Source organism: Oncorhynchus kisutch, linkage group LG11, assembly GCF_002021735.2.
Source record: "Oncorhynchus kisutch isolate 150728-3 linkage group LG11, Okis_V2, whole genome shotgun sequence".
Lineage (NCBI taxonomy): Eukaryota > Metazoa > Chordata > Actinopteri > Salmoniformes > Salmonidae > Oncorhynchus > Oncorhynchus kisutch.
The window spans coordinates 48,572,687-48,595,006 of NC_034184.2; the positions used below are offsets into that span (position 1 = coordinate 48,572,687).

At 42.7% G+C, this 22,320-nt stretch overlaps 1 protein-coding gene across 3 annotated transcripts in view; it reads right to left on the reverse strand.

Moving 5' to 3' along the window:
- LOC109899570 (prominin-1-A-like) overlaps positions 1 to 20,493 on the reverse strand; it is a 40,886-nt gene extending 20,393 nt beyond the window's left edge. Inside the window, exons 1-5 of one of the 3 annotated variants that reach the window (XM_031835894.1) lie at positions 20,274 to 20,493; positions 19,985 to 20,053; positions 11,678 to 12,004; positions 6,018 to 6,082; positions 2,053 to 2,258 (exon numbers count right to left, since the gene is read on the reverse strand). In XM_031835894.1, the coding sequence (XP_031691754.1) occupies positions 2,053 to 2,258; positions 6,018 to 6,082; positions 11,678 to 11,921 (515 nt within the window). In that variant the 5' untranslated portion in view covers positions 11,922 to 12,004; positions 19,985 to 20,053; positions 20,274 to 20,493. Of the gene's footprint in view, positions 1 to 2,052; positions 2,259 to 6,017; positions 6,083 to 11,677; positions 12,005 to 19,980; positions 20,054 to 20,273 lie in introns of all 3 variants that reach the window. The other 2 variants (XM_020494918.2, XM_031835895.1) reach the window with 2 other exon arrangements.
- Between the last annotated feature and the right edge of the window lie 1,827 nt (positions 20,494 to 22,320).

Consider the following 22,320-nt stretch of genomic DNA (forward strand, 5'->3'; position numbering starts at 1 on the left):
GTGTGTTCAGGGTGATGAGCTGTGTTGCTTTTACGCCAAACATAACGTTTTGCATTGTTGCCAAAAAGTTCAATTTTGGTTTCATCTGACCAGAGCACCTTCTTCCACATGTTTGGTGTGTCTCCCAGGTGGCTTGTGGCAAACTTTAAACTACACTTTTTATGGATATCTTTAAGAAATGGCGTTCTTCTTGCCACTCTTCCATAAAGGCCAGATTTGTGCAATATATGACTGATTGTTGTCCTATGGACAGAGTCACCCACCTCAGCTGTAGATCTCTGCAGTTCATCCAGAGTGATCATGGGCCTCTTGGCTGCATCTCTGATCAGTCTTCTCCTTGTATGAGCTGAAAGTTTAGAGGGACGGCCAGGTCTTGGTAGATTTGCAGTGGTCTGATACTCCTTCCATTTCAATATTATCGCTTGCACAGTGCTCCTTGGAATGTTTAAAACTTGGGAAATCTTTTTGTATCCAAATCCGGCTTTAAACTTCTTCACAACAGTATCTCGGACCTGCCTGTGTGTTCCTTGTTCTTCATGATGCTCTCTGCGCTTTTAACGGACCTCTGAGACTATCACAGTGCAGGTGCATTTATACGGAGACTTGATTACACACAGGTGGATTGTATTTATCATCATTAGTCATTTAGGTCAACATTGGATCATTCAGAGATCCTCACTGAACTTCTGGAGAGAGTTTGCTGCACTGAAAGTAAAGGGGCTGAATAATTTTGCACGCCCGTTTTTGATTTGTTAAAAAAGTTTGAAATATCCAATAAATGTCGTTCCACTACATGATTGTGTCCCACTTGTTGTTGATTCTTCACAAAAAATACAGTTTTATATCTTTATGTTTGAAGACTGAAATGTGGCAAAAGGTCGCAAAGTTCAAGGGGGCCGAATACTTTCGCAAGGCACTGTATTTGGACAGACAATTATTATTTGTCTCTATACTCCAGCATTTTGGATTTCAGATCAAATGTTTAACATTAAGCAACAATACAGAATGCACCTTTTATTTGTGAGTATTTTCATACATAACTGTTTTGCTGTTTAGAATTGAAAGCACTTCATGTATCTAGTTCTCCCATGTGAAGAAGTTTGGACAAATTTACTTATAGGATATTAAAGTAGTCAAAATTTAGTATTTGGTCCCATATTCCTTGCACGCAACAACTACATCAATCGTCTGACTCTACAAACTCATTGAATGCATTTGTAGTTTGTTTTGGGTTATGTTTTGCCCAATAGTATCTGAATGGTGAATGATGACTGGAGTCATTTTCTTTCTAATTGAGTGGATAAGATGTTTGTAAATGAATCATGATAATGCCATAATTAAGAAAAAACATGAATGAGTGAGAGAGCTACAGAGGCTACAACAAAACATGCTAACCTCACCCCATTACCAATAACATGGGAGGTTTGGATTTTTGGGGGATATGAGCTTTGTTCCTCTGTAACCTTATCACTCATCAATATTCACGATCCATCCATGACTATCCATAATCAGGGTAGCATTCACAAGAATGTAGAACACATGAACCTTCTATTCTTACTTACAATAAAAGTGACTCTAAAATGGCACACAAGACATCGAAAACTCAACAAAAACAAACCACAAAGGAATCCAACTGTGGATTTGCAAACCACCATAATTTGCAAATAAATTCATTAAAAATCCTACAATGTGATTTTCTGGATTTTCTTTTCTCATTTTGTCTGTCATAGTTGAAGTGTACCTATGATGAAAATTATAGGCCTCTCTCATCTTTTTAAGTGGGAGAACTTGCACAATTGGTGGCTGACTAAATACTTTTTTGCCCCACTGTATACCCACTCATGCAGTCAGAGCCGGCCCTAGCATTTTGGGGGCCCTAGGTGATATTTTGGTCACCAGCAAAACACTGCGAAGGCTGGTCAACATGAAAACACAGCGAATGAACCATGAAAGCACAACGAAGCACTTCGAAAACACAGCGAAGGCTGGTCACCAGCAAAACCAGCACTTATGCTGGTCTATGCTGTTTTTTTCAGGGTGGCACACACTTACAGTATGACTAGTGTTGTGAGTAGTGTAGCCCAGTATAATCCTCTCCTGTGACAGTGGACAGCTTTAGTCTGTTCCTGGTACATGCGTCCTCCACAGTGTCCACAGCAGCGACAGCAGGCCAGGCAGAACCCCACCAGGGGCATAAGGATAATGTACACGATCCCTATAGCAGCACAAACTAGGAAACCAACTTCATAGAGAAGGACCTGAGGAGATTCATACAAACACACACACAGGTTAACACACAGAGATACACACACATACACACAATTAGTAGGGTGCCTTACATAAAGCTCTCCCAGGTTACTGCCTAAAGGGTAACTTAGGGGGGAGTGTCTGTGGCTAGTACACAGAGCTTAACTTGACACACACACACACTGTAAAAAAAAAAATTGTCCTGCTCCTCTCTTCTCTACCTAACTTCCCCTCAAGGTCTAATCAGTTTCTCTTAAGTCCCGTTAGTTTGGCTGCTCAGGCTACCTAAGATATCCCTCACCCATTGTAGCCCTGCGATTCCCAACCAATCAGAGCACTTGGAAATGCGCATCTGGACACTGCGATCTACTGTATGGCTGTTAGTATTATTTAATGTTAGAGTTGCCAATGCTGCTTTACGTATTGTTTATCAAATGTAGTATTATTCTGTACTGCCATACGTGTTATTATTGCATTGTTCGCACAAGTACTTTTGCAGAAGTGGTTTAATTGTTGTATTGGTAAGCATAGTCTTTTGCATGCACATGCTAACACAACATTTTCCATAGTGGCCTTTATTAAGGTGTTTTATTGAGCTGCCATGGGCAAGCTTCTCGAGTCATTCCAGACAGTTCTTGGAGTTTCCTCATGCACAGAGTAATTTACAACCCTGTGGTGCCAGGCCAGATCAGGTGTCAGCCTGGCAGATTCTCATACAAGGCTGAAGAGAGAGAGAGTGGCATAAATCTGGACTCTGTAAATCCAAGTGATTTGTTTCTCTCTCTCTCTCCAAGAGGTGAATGTTTAAATGTATATTGATGCTGTGTTTATAGCCCTTTATAGACTTGTAAGGGTAATGCCATTTGCCATTTATTCATGTACATGTGTGTATATTACATAGTTATAAACATGACCTAATACTGTTTACATATCTTTGTCTTATAGAACCACAACAATAACATTCCAAGTCCTTCGGGTTACTAAAATCATGGAAACATCCTCAAATGGAAACAGCTGTGTCTGTGTGTGTGTGGTGGTGACTATCAAGAGTACAGTGATGGACCTCAACATCATGTTCTAACTGGACAGCGCTATACATTGGTGCCCCAGGTAATCTTAGGTTTTATTACATACAGTCGGGAGGAACTACTGGATATAAGAGCAACGTCAACTCACCATCATTACGACCAGGAATACGACTTTCCCGAAGCGGATCCTGTGTTTTTCCCACCACCCAGGACAATGGATCGGATCCCAGACGGCGAACCAAAACAACGACGCCGTAAAAGGGGCAGACGAAGCGGTATTCTGGTCAGGCTCCGGAGACGGGCACATCGCGCACCGCTCCCAAGCATACTACTCGCCAATCTCCAGTCTCTTGACAACAAGGCTGATGAAATCCGAGCAAGGGTAGCATTCCAGAGAGACATAAGAGACTAACGTTCTTTGCTTCACGGAAACATGGCTCACTCGAGACACGCTATCGGAGTCGGTACAGCCAGCTGGTTTCTTCACGCATCGCGCCGACAGAAACAAGCATCTTTCTGGTAAAAAGAGGGGCGGGGGGTATGCCTTATGATTAACGAGACGTGGTGTGATCATAACAACATACAGGAACTCAAGTCCTTCTGCTCACCTGACTTAGAATTCCTCACAATCAAATGTAGACCGCATTATCTACCAAGAAAATTCTCTTAGATTATAATCAAAGCCGCATATATCCCCCTTTGAGACAATACAGTGCCACTGACACAGACCGCTACCAAAACCTGCGTACTCTCCTTCACTGCAGCCGACGTGAGTAAAACATTTAAACGTGTTAACCCTAGCAAGGCTGCAGGCCCAGACGGCATCCCCAGCCGCGTCCTCAGAGCATGTGCAGACCAGCTGACTGGTGTGTTTACGGACATATTCAATCAATCCTTATCCCAGTCTGCTGTTCCCACATGCTTCAAGAGGGCCAACATTGTTCCTGTTCTCAAGAAAGCTATGGTAACGGAGCTAAACGACTACTGCCCCGTAGCACTCACTTCCGTCATCATGAAGTGCTTTGAGAGACCATATCACCTCCACCCTACCTGACACCCTAGACCCACTCCAATTTGCTTACCGCCCCAATAGGTCCACAGACGACGCAATCGTAACCACACTGCCCTAACCCATCTGGACAAGAGGAATACCTATGTGAGAATGCTGTTCATCGACTACAGCTCAGCATTTAACACCATAGTACCCTCCAAACTCGTCATCAAGCTCGAGACCCTGGGTCTCGACCCCGCCCTGTGCAACTGGGTACTGGACTTCCTGACGGGCCGTCCCCAGGTGGTGAGGGCAGGTAACAATCTCCACCCCGCCGATCCTCAACACTGGGACCCCACAAGGGTGCATCCTGAGCCCTCTCCTGTACTCCCTGTTCACCCACGACTGCGTGGCCATGCACGCCTCCAACTCAATCATCAAGTTTGCAGACGACACTACAGTGGTAGGCTTGATTACCAACAATGACGAGACGGCCTACAGGGAGGAGGTGAGGGCCCTCGGAGTGTGGTGTCAGGAAAAGAACCTCACACTCAACGTCAACAAAACAAAGGAGATGTTTGTGGACTTCAGGAAACAGCAGAGGGAGCACCCCCCTATCCACATCAACGGGACAGTAGCGGAGAGGGTACTAAGTTTTAAGTTCCTCGGCGTACACATCACGGACAAACTGAATTGGTCCACCCACACAGACAGCGTGGTGAAGAAGGCACAGCAGCGCCTCTTCAACCTCAGGAGGCTGAAGAAATTTGGCTTGTCACCAAAAGCACTCACAAACTTTACAGATGCACAATCGAGAGCATCCTGTCGGCCTGGTACGGCAACTGCTCTGCCCACAACCATAAGGCTCTCCAGAGGGTAGTGAGGTCTGCACAACGCATCACCGGGGGCAAAATACCTGCCCTCCAGGACACCTACACCACCCGATGTCACAGGAAGGCCACAAAGATCATCAAGGACAACAACCACCCGAGCCACTGCCTTGTTCACCCTGCTATCATCCAGAAGGCGAGGTCAGTACAGGTGCATCAAAGCAGGAACCGAGAGACTGCTAAACAGCTTCTATCTCAAGGCTATCAGACTGTTAAACAGCCACCACTAACATTGAGGGGCTGCTACCAACATACTGACTCAACTCCAGCCACTTTAATATTGGAGAAATTGATGTAAAAAATGTATCACTAGCCACTTTAAACAATGCCACTTAATATAATGTTTACACACCCTACATTACTCATCTCATATGTATATACTGTACTCGATACAATCTACTGCATCTTGCCTATGCCGTTCTGTACCATCACTCATTCATATATCTTTATGTACATATTCTTCATCCCTTTACACTTGCGTGTATAAGGTAGTTGTTGTGAAATTGTTATGTTAGATTACTCGTTGGTTATTACTGCATTGTCGGAACTAGAAGCACAAGCATTTCGCTACACTCGCATTCACATCTGCTAACCATGTGTATGTGACACATGAAATTTGATTTGATTTGATTTAGAGGGCAGAACCAAACTAATCAGATATAAGTATATAGCGGGTGAGGGCATTCACAGCCGACCGCTCAGACGGGTGAGGGCATACCAGCCAACCGTTTTTAAGTGGTCCTTCAAGACGGATTTAGAGACTAACAGTTTTTTTTACACGGTCCGTAGTTTCTCTGGATTTAGCGACCAAGTTGACACACACACACACACACACACATGCACGCATCCATCTTTTCTTACCTCTTTGATGGTGTTCTTGTCATTGTATATATTGCCACTTTTCTCCACTAATTTAACCAGCAGATCTAAGAGAGAAGAATGGAGGAGGATCTGGATGTGTTTGTTTTTTATGACCATGTTTTTCTTTCTGCTTGCATTCTGTATTTTTTCTTTCATTTATGTAATTCAGGGCTCATCTGTAAAATAGACCTTGGTCCCAGTATGACTCCCTGATCAAATAAAAGGTTCAATTAATATATTTTTTTAAACATCAGCCAACATTCAACCAATAATGATTAGATATCACCACAAAAATATATTCAACATATAAACATCATCTGGCTTGTTCATGTGAGAGGATCTGACCTCACACTGTCAAAGGCTGTATGGAGATCAGGAGTCACATTTTACATCAACCCTCTCGATCTCTCTTTCTCTCGCAGGTAGCCTAGTAGTTAGAGCATTGGGTCAGCATTGGGCCAGTAACCGAAAGGTTGTTGGATCGAATCCCAGAGCTGACAAGGTAAAAATCTGCCGTTCTGCCCCTGAGCAAGGCAGCACGCCGAAGACGAGGATGTCGATGAAGGTAGTCCCCCGCACCTCACTGATTCAGAGGGGTTGGGTTAAATGCGGAGACACATTTCAGTTGAATGCATTCAGTTGTACAACTGACTAGGTATCTCTCTCATTCCCTATCACTTTCTCTCGCCCTCAGTTTCTTCATCACCCTCTCTCCCTCATTCTCTCTGAGAACAGTGAGATCTCACACCTTCACAATACAATTACTCTCTATCATTATTTCATTTACTTGCAGAAATCAAACCTACTGTATGTTCTTTAGATGTAACCTAGGTTCAGGATCAGGAAACCATTAGTAACCATACCAGGGATGTGAGAACTGAGACTACCACACTGTTCCTACTCCACTGTCTTGTCTAACCCTGCACTTATAGCCGGTTATTATTCACACAACACCAGCTGGCATTGTGAAGAGAAACTTCAGAGGAGCTCTATCGTCTAGGTGGGAAAGAGGAAACTCCACATTCTCATAGTCACTCTCCATTTCTTTATTCATCTCCTGAAAGCAGATACCTAGCTGGCGTGCCATAAGACGTGTTAAAGCCCCAACTGGTACACTGTCATGTACGTTACTTAGTGAACAGAATAGTAATCCACTTCTGAATCCTGATACCCAGGCATTCAGCCATAGAGAGAAAGGGAGGGTGACAGAGAGAGAATGACAGAGAGAGGGAGGAGGGTGTACCCGGCTCCACTAGGGAGCTTAGCCCACTCAGTTTTTGTTTTATGTCCCTATATAAAAGAAAAATTCCAAATGATTGACTGACAGGTTGGTGAAAAATCTGTATCTCCCTGCACTGTGTCAGCACAATGGACAGTATCAGCACAATGGACAGAGTGCGCTGCGGTGTGTAGGGGGTCTATGGAAAGCCACTGGGGCAGGTTATATATGATCCCTTTGGGTTTCAATAAAAACTCTAAATAAAAAAAACGCTTCATCTGTGGTAGGCTAAGGGAATAAAGTGATACGGCTCCGCCTGTAAGATTTGATTTATAAGGGCGGGGTCAAGTTTACCATTGAAGCAGCTTCAGTCAACTATGTCTCACACACCACACCACTACAGAATTTATTTCGCTTCTTATCCAGCTGTAAAAAGCGTTAGTGTTCTTAGCCTTCGCCTATTTAGCTAGCTCGAACCAGCTAATCTGCCAGTGCCACGATGGATATCATAAATTGGCTGCGCCAAAGTACCCAAATAAAGCCAATGGAGAGCGATGAGCAGCAGTATCGAACCACCGAGGCCGCTGCCAAGCCCAGCAGCGATGATGTTAGCGAGCTCTAGCTAACTCCGAGTGCAGAGACTTCCCTCTCTTCCACAAATGCCGCCAGGATAATGGCTCCACCGCCGACTGTTCCTTGGAACAGAGGAGCAAGCCCAGGTTAGCCTATAATCCTACCATAGCCTAAGGTTTTCTATTTTAAAACGTTCATTTAATAGCAACTGGTTCACATGAGGAGAGTGTCTGGAATAATCGGTTATTGCAGATGCAACATTTGGTTTCCCACGTCGAAAGTTCTGTGTCCAATGCTAACGCAAACAAGGCCTTCACCCAGGTCGGGTATTCTAACTGGAAGCATGCTATTGATAGTACCAAAGGATTCGCTGGGCACGCATCAAACAAAGAGCTTTTGAAATGCACTGCATTGTGAGTACTGTGATGTCAACACGTGTTAAGAAATCACATGTATGTGTTTCGGCGACTGTGGACATTATTGAGTGTCTTGTTTCAAACCAGCGACCACTGAGGGGGTATTGGACGCGATAGAGTCAAGAGGAGAGGGGGGCAGTATACATTTTCTGTCCATGATGGAATATACTCTCTGAATAGACAATTAACTTGTCATGGTGTTTAGCACCATACCACACAATGTCACATAAACATCACGCGATTTTCAAAATGAAATCATAGGGCTCATGAGTGAGATTGTCACTGATGAAGCTACATGCGAGAACTCATTTTCCATTTTGACAAATGTGTTCCATCAGCACAGAGGAAGCATGATACACCAGAGAAAAGCTAAACTACGCCAACTGGTATTTGAGGGGGATCTTTCAAGAAGATTTCGGGGAGAATGGAATGACCGATTACTCAGGAAGATCCACAGAGCATCAAGGAGGCAGCAACTGTTCTGAAAAGGTAAGACCAAATCTAGCTGGTTAGTTTTAATACAAATCGTTCTTTGGTGTGTAGGGTACTGTCCATGGTGCTGATAGAGCGCAGCGGAGATTTTGCGCCAACCTGTTGGTCAAAAGCATTTTAACTTTAATGTTCATTGTAGCGTGATATAAGTATAATATATGTTCAATATAATTCCAACGCAATATCCCAAATGATGCCCCAGGGTATAGCTATACAGATTGTATGTTTAATCAAATAACTAGACATTCTATTGGGGTTTTCTTGGTAGCCAATTGGTTTTCGTGGTACATGGAACTGTATATATTGGAAACCTGTTTATGGTAGTCTGGCCATTGCTTAATTGTTTACGTGTGTCGAATTTGATTTACAGAAGTGTGTTTTGCCGTATCACAACGTGTTACTGAACTCATGAGCGAGCGGCATTATATTCCGGCATTATATTCCAATAGGGCCATTATAGCCCTATTTATTTGGGAAGACAACTGTGCATGGCTGCATTCCACTGTAATAGGTTGTAGGATGTTTTGGTTATTTGGATCTCCATTCGCATTTTGTTTACTGCATTTGTTTACTGTTAATGTAACTAGCCTAAATATAGATTGTGTCATGCCTTTATCGATCTGACATTTTGTTTTACTAGGCCTACTACTACTTGGTACGGCTGTTTTGTTCAGTTCGCATTCATTCGTTCGTTCACATTCGCAGTTGTGTCGGTATTCTAAGTGTCGGTAAGTCAAACTGCTATTCATTATTTTTGTTTGCATGCATGAGGCTACTACTTTCATTACAAACAGCCTATCTATCTTGTAGCCTGTCTTCTTTACCAAAACAGCCTTACTTTAGTGTGTACGGCACAAGGCACTGTCCATTGTTCTGATATAGCGCTGCGGAGATTTCGTGACAACCTGACTGTCACTTCAAAAGCACTCCATTATCTTGGAGTCTGGGCATTTGAACTTTAGGTTTATTGTAGTATAACGTGATATAAGCAGGATTCAATATAATTCCAATGCAATAACCCCCAAAATGTTGCACCCACACCGATTTCAATTGCCCCATTAGTCACTTTATCCTGGACCCAGATATACAGTACCAGTCAAAAGTTTGGACACGCCTCTTTAGTTTTACTATTTTTCTACATTGTAGAATAATAGTGAAGACATCACAAAACTATGAAATAACACATATGGAATCATGTAGTAACCAAAAAAAGTGTTAAACAAACCAAAATATATTTTAGATTTTAGATTCTTAAAAGTAGCCACCCTTTGCCTTGATGACAGCTTTGCACACTCTTGGCATTCTCTCAACCAGCTTCACCTGGAATGCTTTTCCAACAGTCTTGAAGGAGTTCCCACCTATGCTGAGCACTTGTTGGCTGCTTTTCCTTCACTCTGCGTTCCAACTCATCCCAAACCATCAAAATTGGGTTGAGGTCGGCTGATTGTGGAGGCCAGGTCATCTGAAGCAGCACTCCATCACTCTCTTTCTTGGTCAAATAGCCCTTGCACAGCCTGGAGGTGTGTTGGGTCATTGTCCTGTTGAAAAACAAATTATCGTCCCACTAAGCACAAACCAGATGGGATGGCGTATCGCTGCAGAATGTTGTGGTTACCATGCTGGTTAAGTGTGCTTTGAATTCTAAATAAATCACAAACAGTGTCACCAGCAAAGCACCCCCACACCATCACACCTCCTCCTCCATGCTTCACGGTGGGAACTACACATGCGGAGATCATCCGTTCACCTACTCTGCATCTCACAAAGACATGGCGGTTGGAATCAAAACTCTCAAATTTGGACTCATCAGACCAAAGGACAGATTTCTACCAGTCTAATGTCCATTGCTTGTGTTTCTTGGCCCACTTTTTATTGGCGTCCTTTAGTAGTGGTTTCTTCGCAGCAGTTCAACTATGAAGCCTGATTCATGCAGTGTCCTCTGAACAGTTGATGTTGAGATGTGTCTGTTACTTGAACTCTATGAAGCATTTATTTGGGCTGCAATTCTGAGGCTGATAACTTTAATGAATATATCCTCTGCCGCAGAGGTAACTCTGGTTCTTCCTTTCCTGTGGCGGTCCTCATGAGGCCAGTTTCATCATAGCGCTTGGTGGTTTTTGCGACTGCACTTGAAGAAACTTTCAAAGTTCTTGAAATGTTCCGGATTGACTGACCTTCATGTCTTAAAATAATGATGGACTGTCATTTCTCTTTGCTTATTTGAGCTGTTCTTGCCATAATATGGACTTGGCCTTTTACCAAATAGGGCTATCTTCTATAAACCACCCCTTTCTTGTCATAACACAAATACTAGTGTCATTATCCAAACATTAAACCAAAACATGAGCAAACAAGGGTTAGAAGCCATGGATAGAAGCCATGATCAAAAGAGACTATCACTATCCAATCTGTGCATTGCAATCTGCTCAGAAAATCGAGAGCTCTCTGATCTAGGATGAGATTCAACTGAGCAAAGGTCAATGGCTAATTAACACACCGTGTGTGTGTGTGTGTGTGTGTGTGTGTGTGTGTGTGTGTGTGTGTGTGTGTGTGTGTGTGTACCTAAGGGGCCTTCACTGTTGTTTGTCCATCAGAATCACTACTAGCTCTAACAAGGAAGCAGTCACAAATAAACTGAGCCAGCTCTGAAGTAATAGTCATTTAGGATCGATAACAAAGGTGACAAAGATTCTGGACTACAGTGGAATATTGTCCACTCACTACTTAAAGATGCTCTCTGCAGAAATCCCTCTGCAAATGGGTGAAAGCCTAGGTATTTATATGGGATTTACATAGTGGCTACACACACCTGGCTAGGTCAGAATGAGCTCAATATGATCGAAACACTGCTGTAGAAAAGCAGCGTTGTCCGATTATGCAACTTTTTTTTTTTTACTATGGCACCCTATTCCCTTTATATAGTACACTACTTTTGACCACATGGATGCACCGAGACTGACCTTTGGGGAAGGGGTTGGGCTGGACGGTGTGGAGGAAGGACTGGACGACCCCGGACATGAAGCCTGCGTCTGCTCCTGGGATTGACTGGTACTGTGTTTGGATCAGGTTCAAGGGAGAGACTCCCTTAGGACAGGCGCCAGGGAGAGGCAGGGCCAAGCTGGACCCCAGCAACAGAGCCCCGATCCAGGCCAACACCACCCCGGAGCTGCCCCCCAACCTCCAAACACTCCTACATGCTCCCATCACTGCAACTAGAGATAGGGCTGGAAGGTGGGCTAGGGTAAGGCTGGAGAATGTAGAGTGGCACTATCTCTGTATTGATGGGCCTGCAAACACAAAGCAGAGACACTGAGGTGGGAGTGGAAACACACAAATACGGAGATAAACACAGAAGTAAAGAGAATGTTGTGAAAGGGTGCAGGTCCTGGAAAGTAAATGCATACATATTGTAATTGTAAGAAAACTAGCATTGAGGGAAACCATAAATGTGACCACAAGTGAAGCAGGTTTCCAGTTCAGGTGACATGCATTGATATGCCTTATCGTGTCTTTCTGTTGCAAAACTATTGTTTTATAAAAATGTAAATTGTTAACCCCATATGAAGGTGTAGGACGTTCATTGTTTAATAATAAAAAAAAATTGCAGGTTTCACTCCATCAGATAGCATAATCTGTCCATCCACAATTCACCTGTGGGAACATGGCGGCTTTCACCAGACAACAGAAAGAGCTGGCCGCTACTATCCGATAGATTGTTCGTAAGGACATTATCTCTGCCCTCGATTTGCAATTAAAACGGGTAAATGAATCACTCGCATTGCTCTCTTCTAAAGTGGATGCCTATTTAACTAAAAAAGAAGTTTAAAAAAGTTTGTTGATGATGTTGACACCAAGGAACTTGACGCTCTTGACCTGCTCCACTACAACCCCGTCGATAAGAATGGGGGCGTGCTCGGTCCACCTTTTCCTGTAGTCCACGATAATCTCCTTTGTCTTGATCACAGTGGGGGAGAGGTTGTTGTCCTGGCACCACATTGCCAGGTGTCTAACCTCCTCCCTATAGGCTGTCTCATCATTGTCGGTGATCAGGCCTACCACCATTGTGTTGTCTCCAAACTTAATGATGGTGCTGGAGTCGTGCTTGGCCATGCAGTCATGGGTGAACAGGGAGTACAGTAGGGGACTAAGCACACGTGGCAGTTGGGGGGCGGGGGGGGGTGGGGGGTTGAGGATCATCGTGACAGATGTGTTGTTGCCTACCCTTACCATTGCAGAGATCAAGTTGAACGCTGAGCTGTAATCAATTAACAGCATTCTCACGTAGGTGTTCCTTTTGTCCAGATGAGAAAGGGCAGTGTTGAGTGCAATAAAGATTGCATCATCTGTGGATCTGTTGGGGCAGGATGCAAATTGGAGTCGGTCTAGAGTTTATTGGATAATGGTGTTGAGGTGAGTCGTGACCAGCCTTTCAAAGCACTTCATGGCTACAGACGTGAGTGCTACGGGCCGGTAGTCATTTAGGCAGGTTACCTAAGTGTTGTTGGGCACAGGGACTATGGGGGTCTGCTTGAAACATGTTGGTATTACAGACTCAGACAGGGAGAGGTTGAAAATGTCAGTGAAGGCACTTGCCAGTTGGTCAGCGCATTCTCGGGGGAACGTCCTGGTAATCCGTTTGGCCCTGCAGCCTTGTGAATGTTGACCTGTTTAAAGGTCTTACTCACATCGACTGTGGAGAGCGTGATCACACAATCATCCGGAACAGCTGCTCTCATGCATATTTCAGTGTTAACTTGCCTCGAAGCGAGCATAGAAGTAATATAGCTTGTCTGGTAGGCTCGTGTCACTGGGTTGCTCTCAGCTGTGCTTCCCTTTGTAGTCTGTAATAGTTTGCAAGCCCTGCCACATCTGCCAAGCGTCGGAGCCGGTGTCGTACTATTCGAACTTAGTCCTGTATTGATGCTTTGCCAGTATGATGATTCATCGGAGGGCATAGCAGGATTTCTTATAAGCTTCCGGGTTAGAGTCCCGCACCTTGAAAGTGGCAGCTCTACCCTTTAGCTCAGTGCAAATGTTGCCTGTAATCCATGTCTTCTGGTTGGGGTATGTACGTACAGTCACTGTAGGAACAACGTCATCGATGCACTTATTGATGAAGCCAGTGACTGATGTGATGTACTCTTCAGTGCCATCGGAGGAATCCCAGAACCAATTCCAGTCTGTGCTTGCAAATCGGTCCTGTAGCTTAGCATCTGCTTCATCTGACCACTTTTTTATTGACCGAGTCACTGGTGCTTCCTGATTAAATTTTTGCTTGTAAGCAGGAATCAGGAGGAAAGAATTATTGTCAGATTTGCCAAATGGAGGGCAAGGGAGAGCTTTGTACGTGTCTCTGTTTATGGAGTAAAGGTGGTCTAGAGTTAATTTCCCACTATTTTCACATTTAACATAATGGTAGAAATGAGGTAAAAGGGATTAAAGTTTCCCTGCATTAAAGTCCCCGGCCACTAAGAGCGCAGCCTCTAGATGAGCGTTTTTCTGTTTACTTTTGGCCGTATACAGCTCATTGAGTGCGGTCTTAGTGCCAGCATCAGTTTGTGGTGGTAAATAGACAGCTACGAAGAATTTAGATGAAAACTCTCTTGGAAGATAGTTTCATCTACAGCTTATCATGAAATACTCTATCTCAGGTGAGCAAAACCTCGAGACTTCCTTAGATTTCGTGCACCAGCTGTTGTTTACAAATATACATAGACCTCCACCCCTTGCCTTACCAGAGGCTGCTGTTCTATCCTGCCGATACAGTGTATAACCCGCTAGCTGTACGTTATTCATGTCGTCGTTCTGCCATGACTCGGTGAAACATAAGATATTTCCATTTTTAATGTCCCATTGTTAGGATATACGTTCTTGTAGTTTGTCCACTTTATTATCCAGTGATTGTGCGTTGGCCAGTAGCACCGATGGCAAAGGCAGATTAGCCTCTCGTTGCGGGATCCTCGCAAAGCACGCCAATCTCCTTCCGCGATACCCCCATCTCTTTCTCCTGCCTAATGACGGGGATGAGGGCCTCTCATCCAGCTCGTTAAAGAACAATTCTTCGTCCAGTTCAAGGTGAGTAATCGCTGTTCTGATATCCAGAAGCTCTTTTCGGTAATAAGAGACGGTAGCAGCAACATTATGTACAAAATAAGTTAAAGAATGTAAAAAAAAAAGCATGGTTAAGAGCCCATAAAATGGCAGCCATCCCCTCCGGCACCATTTCCCATAGAGATAAATATGGTGTTTCCTATAGCCCTGGAAGTGGTGGTCTTCACTGATATGTCCCTTAAAAAACTACACTTTGGTCCTATTATTGCTCACACAATCTCTGGGAATTGAAATGGCATACCCACACTCCAATATTTCACAATAATGTCTTGCAATCTGGAGGGTGTCTTTTTGCATTCCCCCAATGGTCCAAATGTGGAATCCGTACCCTTGCCAATATCATGGAAGTAATGGTTTGAGAACATTCCAAGATTTGAAAGGCATACACATTACCAGTTAGTTTTTTCTATATTTACAACTTAGGTCAGCAATGTTGGCCTATGGAGTCCCTTTGGAAGCCCAACTACCAAACCATCCAATGATGGGATTTATAAATAAATTATCTGGGCTCCCAACAGGACTGATCTCTGTAATATCTAAACAACGTATGGAAAGCTTATATTCTGAGCTAGCCATTAAAAAAGTATGGTCCACAGTTCTAAGTGAATCTGAATAACCCTTTAATTGGAACAAAATATGGAAAAATATGACCTTGTTATCCCGTAATCCAAACTATCAATTTATACATTAAGTTTGTTCAAACTGTATAACACAAAGGAAACGTTTTATGATGAAATTGTCCCCAACTCCCAAATGTTTACTGTGTCCAATAAATCATGTAGGCACATTCCGTCATATGGTGTGGGAGTGCCCTGCAGTTAAATGCTTCTGGGACAAAGTTACAAAATTAATTTCAAAGTGCATAAATGTAAATATTCAATGCTTTGCATCTACTATGTTAACAATGATAGTTCCTTGAATCTCTCAATTAATCAGAGACTATTACTGCTGCCAGGCAGCACTGCAGCAAGAAAAATATGTTGGCTCTTAGATGGCAATCACCTCACTCTCTCTTCCAATTTGCCAGTGGATACAGCTACTATTATTAGTTATAACATTAGAATTATCGACAGTGACAATTCATGGTGCAACGTTAACAGTGAAGAGGTGACTCCGGGATGCTGGCCTTCTAGGCAGAGTTACTCTGTCCATTGTCTGTGTTCTTATGCCCATCTTAATATTTTCTTTTTATTGGCCAGTCTGAGATGTGGCTTTTTCTTTGCAACTCTGCCTAGAAGGCCAGCATCCCAGAGTCGCCTTCACTGTTGACGTTGAGACTGGTGTTTTGCGGGTACTATTTAATGAAGCTGCCAGTTGAGGACTTGTGAGTCGTCTGTTTCTCGAACTAGACACTATAATGTACTTGTCGTCTTGCTCAGTTGTGCACCGGGGCCTCCCACCCCTCTATTCTGGTTAGAGCCAGTTTGCGCTGTTCTGTGAAGGGAGTAGTACACAGCGTTGTACCAGATCTTCAGGTTCTTGGCAATTTCTCACATGGAATGGCCTTCAATTCTCAGAACAAGAATAGACTGACGAGTTTCAGAAGAAAGTCCTTTGTTTCTGGCCATTTTGAGCCTGTAATCAAACCCACAAATGCTGATGCTCCAGATACTCAACTAGTCTAAAGAGGGCCAGTTGTATTGCTTCTTTAAATCAGCACAATAGTTTTCAGCTGTGCTAACATAATTGCAAAAGGGTTTTCTCATGATCAATTAGCCTTTTAAAATTATAAACTTGGATTAGATAACATGAAGTGCCATTGGAACACAGGAGTGATGGTTGCTGATAATGGGCCTCTGTACGCCTATGTAGATATTCCATTTTTAAAAATCTGCTGTTTCCAGCTACAAGTCTTTCACAACATTAACAATGTCTACACTGTAGTTCTGATCAATTTGCTGTTATTTTAGTGGACAAAAAATGTGCTTTTCTTTCAAAAACAAGGACATTTCTAAGTGACCCCAAACTTTTGAACGGTAGTGTATATCAGCGGAGGCTCCTCTGAGTAGGAAGGAGAGGACCATCCTCCTCAGTGAAATTTCTTAAAAATAGTGAAACATAAAAAGTTATTTTTTAGATAAAACTATGCTAAATATATTCATATGTCACCAAATAATTGGTTAAAATATACTGTTTGCAATGAAGGTCTACAGTAACTTCAACAGCACTGTCTGGGCTAGCACCATGGTGTAGCCAGAGGACAGCTAGCTTCCGTCCTCCTCTGACTACATTGACTTCAATACAAAATCTAGGAGGCTGGTAGGCCTCACACCCTTCCATAGACATACATGGTAATTATGACCACTTATGGAGGATGTCCTCCAACCAATCAAAGCTTTTGCAATATGAACTGACATGTCCATCCAATCATAGATGTAGGATCAGAGAATGAACGTAGTGTGTTGTATTGGGATTGTGCCACAGAGCATTATGGGGGTTCCATTGTTGAAGAACCCCTTTCGTTCTCTGGGGTACACGGAAAAGGTGCAAATTAAAAGCGAGGGTCGACCTCTACCTGAGATCAGTTTCATGAAGAAGGATTAAAATGGTGAGGGCAATCAATACCAGACTGGTATCAAATGTATAGCTGGTTAACAGGGAGCCTATCATCAAGCCACCTGTAATTGCACATTACGATGCTTTACATCTTTAATGGGATGTCAAACAATTCCAAATGATTTGATAGCTTCCATTGCATTATCCATTAAAAGTTAGATTAGAGAGGTTGACGGAGCACATTTTTTTGCATGCTCTCAAGTAGGTTTTGCACTTTCCTCCGGTATTTATTTAGCAAAGATCATAACACATAATCACTCCGGACAGACACAAGCAATGTCTATGTATCTGGGTAGAGGAAATCCCCCTCCTAATCTAGTCTAAATATAATTTATATGAACAAATATCAGGTAGCTGTAGTTTGAGAGAGTTTTCATCCCCCCCAGGGCCAGGAGTTTTTTTAAAACCATGATTATGAAAAACTGGTTCCATCATAGCCCATAGAAAAACTTTTTTCCAACTGATTAAACACTGTCATACCTTATAGGGTCCATACTTTTCCTAGTTTGGTTAACATATAAGGAGAAACCCCAGGCCCCAGGGGGTAAAAATTGCCCCACCGTCCTGCGACCTATGGTGCCACCAGTCTGCTTGCAGTTGTCAGTTATTGTCAGGTATGTGGATGATCAAGGCTTTATTCAGGAACGTTTCTTGGGCTACTTTGTGCCAAGTGGGCAAGATGCGCAGTCTGTTTGACTTTATGAATTTTGAGATGTCTGAGTTTAACTTCATAGAGAAATTCGTTGTTCAAACCTACGATGGCGCAGCTGTAAAGGAATGTAGCTGTAAATACAAATAGCAGATAAGTCCCCTCATGTTCCCTGATAAAGGGGTGACTACTCCACTCCAATACCATTGTCAACTTTCTTCTGACATGAACTGAAGCACGACGTCTGATGTGCCCGCTCATCCACTGGCACATTGAATGTTTCCCTTCAAAGCACTGTGAGTACCCCTATCAATGTTCTCTCATTACTATATGTAGAATCAATCACATTATTACACATCAACAATTTTACTCCTTGCTTTGACTAACTCATTCTTAGCTCTTTTGTCTAACTGTGTAGTGTCTTGTGTTGTCTTTGCAGTAAAATCCTGTCCTGCACTGGTCAAGCCTCTGAACACCTCAACTCATGCCTCACACCTTCACTGCTGTGATCCCTTTCCAACACTGTAAGTAGCCCTCTCATTCCCCATAATATTGTACTATAAATGTTTTTATTAAATGCTTTAGGTTAAAATAATTAGTCTTTGATGATTTTTTAAGCACACTTTGTGGTCTCCGTGCATTCCGCACCTATACCGTGAGTCTCCCAGCCACCACGGATTTTATATATATATACTGAATGTATAAAATACTGCTCTTTCCATGACAGACTGACCAGGTGAAAGCTATGGTCCCTTATTGAGCCACTTCAGTCAGTGTAGATGAAGGGGGGGAGACTGGTTAAAGGATTTTTAAGCCTCGAGACAATTGAGACATGGATTGTGTATGTGTGCCATTCAGAGGGTGAATGGGCAAGACAAAGGATTGAAGTGCCTTTGAACAGGGTAGGGTAGTAGGTTCCAGGTGCACCGGTTTTGTCAAGAACTGCAAAGCTGTTTAAAAAAAAAATCTCAACAGTTTCCCATGTGTATCAACAATGGTCCACCACCCAAAGGACATCCAGCAAACTTAGCACAACTGTGGGAAGTCAATATGGGTCCCTGTGGAATGCTTTCGTCACCTTGTAGAGTCCATGCCAAGACAAATTGAGGCTGTTCTGAGGGCAAAAGGGAAGAATGTTTTGTAAACTCAGTGCCATTTTCATATATTTTACTTTCTTTGCTTTTGTGCCCACGGGTAAGGGGTGCTGGTGATCACCTTCTGATAAACGTGTCCTACCTTTGTTCATGTGTAAAGTATTTCCATGTTGTGCGACACACATTGGCATCATACTTCCCTGTTTATCTATAAACATTGGCACAGCATCCTTCTAGAGAGCATAGTTCTGTCTTAGGCTATACCACTGAAGGTTATCAACCTCTTTACACACTTGAGCTTTGATCAATCAACCACCAACACAGCTATCATTATCAATTACTTGAATCTAGTCCTTTCACATTTGCTGTTCCGATATCAATAAAAAAATACACGAGACTGATCACCAAAAACAAGAAAAACTTTCCATAATGCAACACCACACAGTGAGTGTTGATAGTCTGTTTTTCTATAAACAGACTATCAACACTCACTACTGCATAACAGTTTATCATAAACAGCTACCTGCATCACTACGGTTTGTTTAGTTTTAACCAGACAGACAGAGGTGAAATATGGGAGGGGGAAACCAGGCACTGATCTGCTTACTAAGACTGTGACAGAATAGTTAAAGGTTCAATAAAAATGAAATAAAAATACCGGTATTCTCTATGTAAAGAAAAGCTTTTACTAGGATTGCATAAACTCAAAGTATTGCAATGTCACATGCAATTTGATTGTCCAATAAGTTTCAGTATGTTATATTTATTTACTCATGTGCCTCTGAAAGGTAAATACTAGGACAACGGAGAAAGAAAGAAAAATATAATTAAGTACAGACTAAAAAGCACTCACTCACTTCCCACAGTGTAAACAGAGTTCTGTTGCGAGTAGAGCAGAGAGTGAGCAGGCTTCTTTGTACACAGTCCTATTGGAACAGACAGAACACAGTCAACAAGTCCTGGAGTACAACTCCAACACTCTCGCATTACTGCTGCTTCAACTGTATACAACCACCCTAAAAGCTCCTCTACAGGAAATAGGCTCTATAGTGGCTTAATCAATTACAACAGCAGACGTGTGTATCTTGTACAGCTAACTCAACACTTTGAACTACTACGAGTGGGGGGCATTAAACAGTACTTTACCTGTTGTTCCTTAAGTCGAAGCAGGAGAGTGAAGTATATATTCCAGGTGAGTTTGAGTGTGTCCTCCTCCTGGATAGGTGTGTCACCAATCTGCAAAGCACAGGTGTGTGTGTGTGTCTGGTCTCTACCCTGGTTCCACTAGTGTATGTGTTTGCAGGTGTGTCTCCGCTCTACACAGCACAGATGTGTGAGGGAGTGTGTTAGTCCCTTCCTTGAGAAACCTGATAGGGTCTACTATTGCTGCTATTTATTTGACTGCCTCTCTGCGAAATACTGACAATAGAGGGATGGAAGAAGGGATTGGGGAGGGAGAACGGGAGGGTCTTAACTGGATGAGAGAGACAGTCGTGAGGGAGAGAGCTGGCGGGTGTTTGCTTTTTAGCAGTGAAAGGCTACTACATTGACCACAAACCCAAGTGGACAATGGAACATCGCCAGGAAATGTCAACTATAGCCCAACAAAGTTCAAATAGACTAAGTTGGAAAATGTGAACATTACTTAAACTGTCATTTACCGGACATATAAATAGATCAAATATTTTCTAATATTTTAAGAAGGCTGGCCACATTAATTAGAACAAACAGGTAACTGCTAAAACAAAGGAAACACCAACAAAATGTGTTATTAGGGCGTTGGGCCACCACAAGCCCTCAGAGCAGCTTCTATGCGCCTTGGCATAAATTCTACAAGTGCCTAGAACTAGAGGGGATGCGACACCATTCTTCCACAATAAATTCCATAATTTGGGGTTTTGTTGATGGTGGTGGATATGCTGTCTCAGGTGCCAATCCAGAAACTCCCATAAATGTTCAATTGGGTTGAGCTGGTGAATGAGAAAAAAATGCCATTATAAATGTTATACATGCTTATGACTTATGCTTGAATGCCTACTTTAAATAGTTATCTAATTAATTAATGCTTTTTCATTAGTTATTTTTACCCATTCATTCAACGGTGGTTCATCATGAAGAGCCTTCGGTTCCCTTTGGTGGTAAGATTGATGTGCGTGTCCCATTTTAGGTTGGCTTGGAATGTAAAAAAAAAAAAATCTTGATCACATAAAAGCAATCAGCGTCAAAATAACAGGCCCCTACTGGAATAAAAGAGCTTATAATCACCATATAACCAATAGGTCAGGGCAACAAAATATGATAGTTTTGTTTGAACAGGAGTTATGAGTGTATAGTGTCATTTATAGAGCATCCTTACCTGAGGATATGTGACCCAGATGACATTACACGCTTATCATCAAGATGGAGGCTGCATCAAATACAGACATTCGGTTGGACACTTCTGTCATACCAAGTAGAAAAGCTAGATCATTTCTTGCCATTTAACATTACATTTCCCTTCATTCAAAGGCAGAGAAAACAAATGTATATTCAGTCCAGTCTACATTACGTGTGACATATTCTATCACACAGGCCTATTTTGCATGTTGTAAGATTGATGCAATCCAAAGTGAACATGTTATCTTTTGTCATCGGGCCAGAGATGTGGTACTGTACATTTGCCTAGCACAAGAGAAAAAGACTTTCCAGAATTAAAATGTCCCTGTTTAAACTCAGGTGTATGAAAAGGCATTTTACTGTAGAAAACAGAATGGAGCTTACCAGAGAGATGAAATGTTTATTTCAGACGGTTTCTCCTACACATCCCTGGGATGTTCCCTCAGATAGATGGTTAGCTGGCACTGATCTATTTTTGGTTCTCAAAGTCTAGTTTTAATTTAAGCTGTATTTTAAATAAGTCTTAATAGCAGAGTAGCTTACCACTTCCTGGCAAAGATAAACACTGACCTATCCTCTTGATGTGAGCCACGACCTCCAACTCTCCTCCATCTCTAAACCAAATTTTATTGGTCACATGCGTGTTTAGCAATGTTATTGCAGGTGTAGCGAAATGCTTGCGTCTCTAGCTCCAACAGTATCCTGCGTCTTGAAGTTCACCACCCATGTCGTCTGTTAATCAGTCTATCGCTCTACCTGAGCCGACCCTGATAGCCCATTTACAGAATCTCCCATCCGCCGCTGCTGCTGAACTGAC